Consider the following 9,646-nt stretch of genomic DNA (forward strand, 5'->3'; position numbering starts at 1 on the left):
CTTTATATATGTCATGTAAAATGAACGTCTAATTTTCCAAAATTCTATGGCCCACCAAAACCAGATTAATATATAAGTTCCTTTCCTACGTTTTTATTTATTTTCAAAAAAGTTTCTTCCATCTAAACGTGTCGATAAAGCTGATCAAAAGACAAAAGTTCAGATATTAGTAGTGAATATAGACTTTCTGCACTGAAAAAATAAAAATATTTTTTAATCTCCTTCTTTTTAGTTGTCGTTTTTTGAAAATTTATTTATATGTATTTGTCTTTTTAAAGTTGATTGAAAAATTAATTATTATTTTATAAATAATATCATTAATATATTATTGTAGATGAATAAATAAATAAAGGTATTATAAAAAAGACAAATAAATTCATTAAAAATAAAACTTATAAATTATTTTTATCTAAAAAATAACTAATGGAATAATAGGTTGATAGACTCTTATTTAGGTTCATAGACTTACTAATCTTCTTAATTGCCATTTATGAGTTGCAGAATGAATGTTTGCATATTTACGTTACGTGTATGTCATCATGAAAATGCATATAAGTATCGTCGATAATAGAAGCAAGACATGACGTGTGATCTTCCATCTTAATCTTAATTAAAGACAATCCATATACTTTTTAATTACCTTATTAATTAGCCTACTACAAAGTAGGCCTTCAATTTCATGAAAATTAAATTAAATTATTTATGATAACATTACATTGTTGGGTATGTGAGTGATGGGTTAAGAGGGTGTGACCTATAAGTGGGTAAATTTGGATATAGACTTTTATTTACAACAAATTCATTTTGTATGCCTAATAATTTTTTCTGACTTTTATGTCTCCTATTAGTTATTTAGAGCTAAAAATACACATAGCCACAATTTCTAATTACTTTTGTAATAATTAAAGTTACTACTTTCCCTTGTATATTACGACAAATATGAATGCCTTAAAGTAGTAGTAATAATAATAATAATAATAATAATAATAATAATAATAATAATAATAATAATAATAATAATAATAATAATAATAATTAGTAATAGTAAATAGTAGTATATTGAGTCATTTTTAATCCTCTAGCTCTATACCCTTGCTTGTTTGTAATATGGTTATTACCATGTAATAGTAGATTGTACTCCTAATTAATGCATTTTGTTTACAAAAAATTTCCATTGTTGGTGCTAACATATTTTTCCTTCACAACAAATTTGTCCGTAAAAAATCAACCAGGGCACTTATAATCACAGGCTCAATTTATTTATTTATATGGTCTATTTGACTCACGACGATAAATATTTTTTGATAAACTAAAATATTATTAATAGATGTTATAAGAAGTAGCTTATTATTCAGTCAAAAAAATTAATTTACTATTGTGAAAGCGCATCTTGATTGAATAAAGAAAATTAAACCATATCCAATCTCCCACACGTGATTTCTATCTTTATGTTTGACAAAGCCTTTGAGTAAAATATTTGATATAGTTTTACTTTCTATTTTCACTATAAAAAACACTTTACTAAGATTAAAAAAAAAAAAACATTTTACTTCTTATTTTAGTGTTTATAAACCGACAATATACTTCTGTCATTTTTTTTTGTTAATATATTTTTACTTGAGATGTTTATTTTTGTATTTGTTTATAATTTTTAACATTAGTAATTGTAATAAACTTTTACTTGTACAGTAAATAGAGTTAAAATTTTAAAAATGTGCTTGATATAGATAAAAACATAGATTTTATTAAGTCTCTTTATAAAACTTGTCTTAGGCTCTAGAAATTATCTAACCGGCCAAATCAATCCATATATAGTCAAGACTCAAGAGACAAACACCAACCTAAAAATAAAGTTAAACTCAACAACTCTTCCAATAGTTCCACTTCATACAAACTAACTATGAATTATAAATGAAGGAGTATTCACATTTGGTTAGATTAAAACTTTTTAGGAGTCAAGGAGCAAAATACTATTTATATTAATTAAACTAATCAGGAGACTACTTAACTAAACATGTTCAAAAGTCTCTTTTTATCCAACAATTCTTAGCTTGCATTTGATATAATCAAATAATTAAAACTAAATAAGTCTGTATAAAAATTATTAGAACTAAAAAGACAAAAATGTATGATAAAATATAGCATATGAGTTCAATATGGCTCAAATGGATGAAAAAAAAAGTTATATATCTCCAAATTTAGATTAAGCTCTTTTAAAATGAATTGTACTTTATAAAATAAAATAAATAATAATACCAATTTTTTATAGATAAATCAATATTGATGGATATGATTTACCATGAATAATTACAATATAAATTATTAATTTAATTAGTCATTTTGTTATGATGTCTCTGGATTAGTCACTTTACTATAGTGATGGACGACTATAAGTTGATTGATTGATCAAATTTTATCTATCTAGATTATATTAGTCACTTTAATGCTTTTTTTAACATTTAAATAACTCTTAATCATAATCATTTATATATAGTTAATATTTAAATCCTTCGTATTCTCATCGTAAAACTTATCTTATCTTATTTTATATGATATCATGTATATATACCGAGGTACTATTTCTTAAAATATCTCCATAAATATTCAAATACTAATATATGATTAAAAATAGTGTAAAACCCTTTTGCATTATTGATTCATAGTAATTAAATTATTGAATAACCTTTAAAGACATTAATAATCTTACTTTAGTTGAAACATATGATCAATCAATTATAACTCTCAATGTTTTTTTAGATGAAATAATAAATAAATTATGTGTCTAAGATGGTATCTCACTATATTATATATACTTAGATATTACTATTTATATAAGAAAATTTTTAAAGATTCTTTTGTTCTAAATATACGATTTTTTTTTTAATATTTTAAGATATATTTATTGGTCAACAATTTTAAAACTCTTACTATATCTACTAGAAATAAATTTAATTCACATATAAATGGGTCAAAAAATATTTATGGTCAAAGTTATTTTAATAATAAACTTTCAAGATTAATAAACGAGTCTTCTTAACTTTAACGATTAGTGTTTTTTTTTACATATAAATAAGCTTCATTCAAATAGAGATAATGTACAAGTAAATTCATCATAATTTGAGACATGGTTCATTCATATTTTGATGTCAAAACTATTTTTTAACAAAATACATCAACAATAAATATAAAATTTTCAAAAATCAATGAAATAAAGTGTAACATGAGAGGAAGGGTTTTGTGAAATACACACACAAATATCTATAAGATGAACTATGGTTGGACGTCTACATATATTATTTTACATTATTAATGTATATCAATGAAATAATATTTTAAAAATCATACTTCCAAAATAAAGAGAAAATTCAGTTCCGAAATATTGTCAATCACAAATTACCTTATGTGATTTAAGGTTATTATAATTAAATTTAAAATATTTTTAATAATCTAACTATTGTAATTGATATACATTAAAGGATTACAAATAATAAACCCATAAACAAAACTTAGTATTTCTTTAAAAAAAACTATTTCACATCATTATATAGAAAAACTTAAAATTTACTCGATAAAATAACACATATATGACATATGTCTCTTTTAGTTTAACAAGTTATTTTAAGTTCATACTCTAATAATACAAATTCATCAAATTAAAACTCTTAATGAAAGATTATTGACCATCTGATCATACCTAATTCAAATATTTGAACAATCAATTTATAATAAAAAATTACTAACTATAAAACTTAAGGATCAAAATTAATTAATTACTAATTTTCCATTACTTTTTACAAATCAAATTTAAGGAAACTATTTTAACATTTTTTTGACTCACTTCCTCACCAACCAAACCAACCATACTTTACCAATTTTCTTTCATCACAAAAAATAAAGCAAATTCTAAGTTACTTAGACCAATATTTAAATCTAATAATTATGAAATTCACTTTTAAAATAGAAATTAACAATTTTTTTAATCTTTATAATTGAGATAATAATATAAATAGTGTTAATTTTAGTATTGATTATTGAAAAGATTTCCTCCATTTTTATTAAAATGGCATGATTCCAATGACTATCCAACAACAAAAACTAAAAAAAAAAATTAACATATAATTTTTTGCAAATGGTCTTTAATTTTTTGAATGACTTTTAAACAAACTAACCATCTATAAAAGTGGTCTTGCTAAAGACTTTGTTTTGTTTTTCATTTATTAAGACTTTATTATTATTTATGAAAAATTGAAAATAAATAAGCTAAAAGTTCAACTCTCTCTCTCTCTCGATTTTTGTAACAAACAAATGCAGTGAAGAGACACACCCCACACCGAAACCAGAAATAATCAAAACAACACTTCCTTGCTTCCACGTTCTCTTTCACTGGTCCCTTCTTCTCCTCCCTTTTCTTTTTCTTCTTCTTCTTCTTCTCATTGAGCCAACACTATTCACCTTCTTACACACTCTCTTTCCTTTTTTGTTTCCTTTGCTTTCTGATCAAGATTCGTCCTTTCTCTCTCTCTTTTCTGAAAACAAGGTATGTATGTCACTTTTTCTATTCTTTTCGTTGTTTCCAACAAAAATAATCATCTGGGTCATTCTTATTTTCCCTTAATGCAATTGGGTTTGTTGAAAAATTTGATTTTTATGGATTTTAATCTGTTTTCACAACCACCCTTGATTCATTTTTCTGTTGTATTGGATTTTTTTCATTTGGGTGTTTCCAAAGTTTTGATTTTTAATGGGTTTATCTGATTTATTTTTTCTGGGTTGGAATTTGGAATTTGTAATATTCTTCCAAAATTGTTATTATTGTCTATGGTGTTGCAACAAAAGATTTCTTGGCCATTAAGTTTTGCTATGGATTTTGTAATGTGGTGTCGTGGCTTTTTGATGAATAATCAATAAAAGGTGATTTTTTGGATGAATTTTGATTTTTCTATTTCTCTTTTGATTGATCTTTTGTAGAATATATGTTGCATTTCTTAATCTTCATTGATTTTCTTAGATGATTGGTTTCATGATGAATGTGATTGATAAGTGCATTTTTATAGCTTACTGTTTCACAATTATGATGTCAGAAAATTTTGCAGTACAATTGTTTTCATTACATTAGAATGTTGTTTATTGAAGTATGATTGTGAAAACAAGTGGTTAATTTAGTGATTGGGGCCTACTTATTTTTTTCTTCTTTTGGTTTTGAATGTTTGAGGATTGATGATTTCGTTTCCTTGGTACATTTTCTGCCTTAATTATGACTTATTTTTGTTGCATCAATATTTTCCATGTATGTTATTTTTATGATAAAAAATATAGAAGAAAGTGTATTGATAAGAATTAGATGAAAAAACATGTTAGGCATTTTGTGTAATAAAGATTTTTGTTACATTTCCATTTTGAGTTTCAAATCAGAATATTGTTTTTTTCCTAAGAATTTTGAAGTTCTTTTCCCTGAGTTGAAGATAGTTTCAAAGGTTATGATTCTATAGGAGATAAATTTTGATTTGTGCACTTCTATTGATATTTTGAATATGCTTTTGCGTTTCGAATCAGTCATTACTTTAATGTCTGTCCTTTTCAATTATTAGCTTTATTTAACAATCAGCTTTCTTTTCGAATTTCAGGATTGTCGTCCTGAATCGCATTCTGCACATCTCATTTTTCATCTGATGGCCAGTGAAAGTGTTGAATTACCGATTGTCCCAGATGTGACTAAGTCACCTGAGGTTGGCAAAGCTAGCACTGGAAATAGTGATAAAAAAGTTGTTCCTCGTTATCTCAGAGCTTCCACTGGTTCCTGCCATGATATTTGTAAATATGGGAAGATGCATGAATTTGAATCGAAGGAAAGACGTTCTATACCTAATCGAGCTACAAGAAAACAACTTTACCTGAGTTCAAAAGAGAGCATTGGCGGGATGGTTTCCAGGCCTAAACTATCGGTTGATTCGAAGCCGACAAAGATGTCAGCGGTTGTACTCAAAGAATCCGTTGATACCAAGGCAACAAAAATGTCAACCGTTGTGCTCAAAGAATCAGCTGATTCTGAGACCCGGATTTCTGATGCCTTAGAGACAAACACACATGAAGTGCCAACAAAATCATTTAACAGCCAAAAACATGTCGGGAACGAAGTTAAGGTAAACACGGCGAAAACATCATCGGTCAAGGTCAAACCATCACTTCTAAAGTCACATACTTCTCCATCAACAAGTCATGAAATTTCATCATCAACTGATAAGGAGGTGCGGCCGCAATCAAAATCGACTTTTAGGAAGGTTGAAGCTCCATCAAAACCAACTCCGAAGAAGGTGAAAACTCCATCAAAATCAGCTCTTGTTAAGGTGGAAACTCTATCAAAACCAACTCCCAAGAAGGTGGAAAATACATCAAAATCAACTTTCGAAGTCAAAACTTCATCAAAATCAACTGCCGCTGAGGTGGAAGCTGTGTCAAAATCAATTCTGAAAAAGGTGGAAAATCCATCAAAATCAACTATAAAAAAGGTTGAGAATCCATCAAAATCAACTTCCAAAGTCAAAACCTCATCAAAATCAACTTCCAAGGTGGCGGGAACTTCATCAGTGTTACCTTCTGTAAAACATTTGACAGGTTTGAATTCGAATCGTGTTTCAAGGAAGAAAGTATCCTCTATGAATTCCTCAGAAGGCTTTGGCGACAAAAGAAATACTAATAGTGAGATCAAGATGGAAAAGAAAGTATCCCCCTCCAAAACAGCTTCATCAAGAAAACTAATAGCACCTAAAAAAACTTTATCCTCTCCAAGACCTTCCCTTAAAAGAGTTGTAAGTCTAAATTCAATAAAGCATAAGGGCTTAAAAACCGCGTCTAATCTCAGGAATAAAAAAACTGTCAGAAAAGTTGAACTCGAGGAAAATAACAACGTGGTAGAGGAAAAGACTTTGTACGTCATCAAGACAGAAAGCAAAAACAAAACTTTGAAATGCGATCAAAACGCAAGCTACGACGATGAATTGTACCTCCCTCAGTTGGCCACACCTAAGTCTTCATCATCATCCTTAATTTCTCAATGCTTATCCGAAAAAGACCAAGACGAATCTGAATATACAACTAGTGAGTTTGAGGTGGATTCTTTTTCAGGAAACTGCGATATCGAATGCCTTGAAAATGAGGGGATTTCGGAAGTTGCGAAGAAAGGCAAGCCGAGGAAGGAAGCTGAAGACAAGGACTCTGAAATGATAAAGTTAAAGTTCAGAAGAGGGAAAGTTGTCGATAATCAAATCGAGAAAAATACTACAAGGAGGCTTAAATTTAGGAGAGGGAAAACGTTAGCGGAGAAAGCAAATGATAAAGATGATGGACAAAGGAAAAGCTTTAAAAAAAGAGATGAAACTAGTGAGAGCAAAAGTGGTACTACAAATCAAGAGAAAGTTGTTTTGAGGCATCAAGATATGCAGGACAAGAAAGATTCACAAGGATTGCTTAATAATGTGATTGAGGAAACAGCAAGTAAACTTGTTGAAGCTAGGAAGAGCAAAGTTAAAGCATTGGTTGGTGCTTTTGAAACTGTTATCTCTCTTCAAGAGAAAAAACCTTCTGCAAACACTGGCACTTGATGAATGAACTCAATTTGGATGAACTTTGTTTTGTTTTTGTAAATAAATGGTTAGGAAAATAAGCCTTAGCTTGAAGGGAATGCAAAGTAGAGGTATATTTTGCCTTGAATTGTTCCTAGAAGCTCTGATTATAGAGTTGAAATGAGAGATTTTGTGTTTGGAACTTGTCTTACTTAACTTGAATCATATACTTTTCTGATTAAATACCTCTTTTGTTTTGTTTTTAGCATCATATCAATAAACTTGTATGATATGATGCTCTAGAATATGCATACTAAGTGTTGAGAGTTTGGAACCTATTTATGAGATGTTACCTTATAATATTATTTGGCCATTATTCTCAAACTAATATAAAGTATAAAAGATTTGTCTACATTTTATTGAATCTTGTATATTAAAAATGTTATTTTAATATTTTGTATTCAATAATGAGATACATATATCAAATAAAAAACTACACTAAAATTTTATGCTAATAATGAAATAAATAAAAACTAAATGAATAAAAGTTTGACAATCCGTGCATAGCATGAGTGGTAATTTGATAATACTAATGTCTAGTGTGTATAAAATCAAACTATTTTGTAAACATTTCTCTCATCTTTTTTTTTTTCTTCCTTTTCTTCTAAATCCATAAAACAAAAATACTAATGAAATTGTGTTAAGTGAATGGGAGGTGGGAAAAGAAATTCATTTTCCTAAAAGTGAATCACTGCAAGAGGTATCTATCTTCTATTGGGCCAGTATCAAAGGTGTAACAAACTCAAAGGATTTGGTAAATACTCATCCACCCCTCATATTTTGTTTTCTCACCTCCCAATATATTATCAAAAACTAAAAGTCAGTTACACTTTTGAGTCAAAATAAACCAAACATCAACTTTTCACCACATCTATGTTTGATTAAAGCAGATCTGTTAATATTAAATATCTTTTTGCTTAATTTTTTTTTTGAAAAATTTAACTTTTTTATTAAAAAATCACTTTTATATTGAGAAAAAACGTCTACTTTTCAATTTTGTATGTATTTATTTATATTTTTGAAAACAAAAAACATAATGAAAAAAAAATTGTTTGTTATTTTAAGAAGCTATTTGAATTAGTTTTTGTTTTAAAGAGTTATTTTGTCAAAAAGTACATCTATAGTTATAAATAAAAAATAATATACACCTTACGTAAAATATCTAAAAAAATTACATTTTTATTAAAAGTTTAAACAAATGGACTCTAGGCGAATCATTACATCGTACGTAAGATTAGTTCATATAATTGTTTTTAGAAAAATTACACGTTCTTAATTTTTTTTATAAAAAATATTAGCATACTTTTTGCTTAGTTTTGTTGTAAAAATCAGTTCAGATTTATTGGAGTATCTTCATATATGCTTAAAACAGTTTTACAACACATTGTTTAGTTAGTTACATCTGTAACTGAATTCTGTTATATTTTTTACGGTATTAGTTACGATGTCTATCAATTTGATGCTTAAATAATATTGCTCAATAAGATATCAATTAAATTTATGGCTGCTTTGCAAAAAATTATTGAAAAAATCAAAGCATTTGTCATAGTCATGGAAGCCAAATGATTTATAAAATTGCAATATTTTAGAAATTGAAAAGGTGCTTCAAATTCAAGCTAAGTAAAAAATAATGATTGATGGTATCTCAACTTGCTTCAACAGTGACTAACTGAGTCCCCAAAATCCATCATGCCCCTATCTTCTCATTCTTGCAATGGAATAACTAACAAATTCAATATTCTATATATGAAAATTTTCCAATACAATAATGAAAACTATTTCAAAGTATAGGATGACCCCAAATTATGTGCAGCACAATGCAAATTAAATTTTAGAAAGAGTTCACTCAACTCCCACATTTTAATCATGTATTCATTACAATTACATAAAATCTAGTCATTTGCTAAAAAATATTAAATTATTTCTAACATACTTTAATCTCATACTTGACAAAAAGTTGTTATTTTCATCGCATTTGAATTTGACCACTTGAGAGTATGATAGGAAGCTTTATTTGGAGTCACCAT

At 27.4% G+C, this 9,646-nt stretch overlaps 1 protein-coding gene across 1 annotated transcript; it reads left to right on the forward strand.

Annotated features, from left to right (window-relative positions):
- The first annotated feature begins 4,266 nt into the window (after positions 1-4,266).
- Positions 4,267-7,921, forward strand: LOC101502289 (uncharacterized). Its single transcript, XM_004489383.4, has 2 exons — positions 4,267-4,537; positions 5,625-7,921. The coding sequence occupies exon 2, from the start codon at positions 5,670-5,672 to the stop codon at positions 7,596-7,598; it is 1,929 nt and encodes a 642-aa protein (XP_004489440.1). The 5' UTR covers positions 4,267-4,537; positions 5,625-5,669; the 3' UTR covers positions 7,599-7,921.
- The last annotated feature ends 1,725 nt before the right edge of the window (positions 7,922-9,646 follow it).

This window comes from Cicer arietinum, chromosome 2 (assembly GCF_000331145.2).
Source record: "Cicer arietinum cultivar CDC Frontier isolate Library 1 chromosome 2, Cicar.CDCFrontier_v2.0, whole genome shotgun sequence".
NCBI lineage: Eukaryota > Viridiplantae > Streptophyta > Magnoliopsida > Fabales > Fabaceae > Cicer > Cicer arietinum.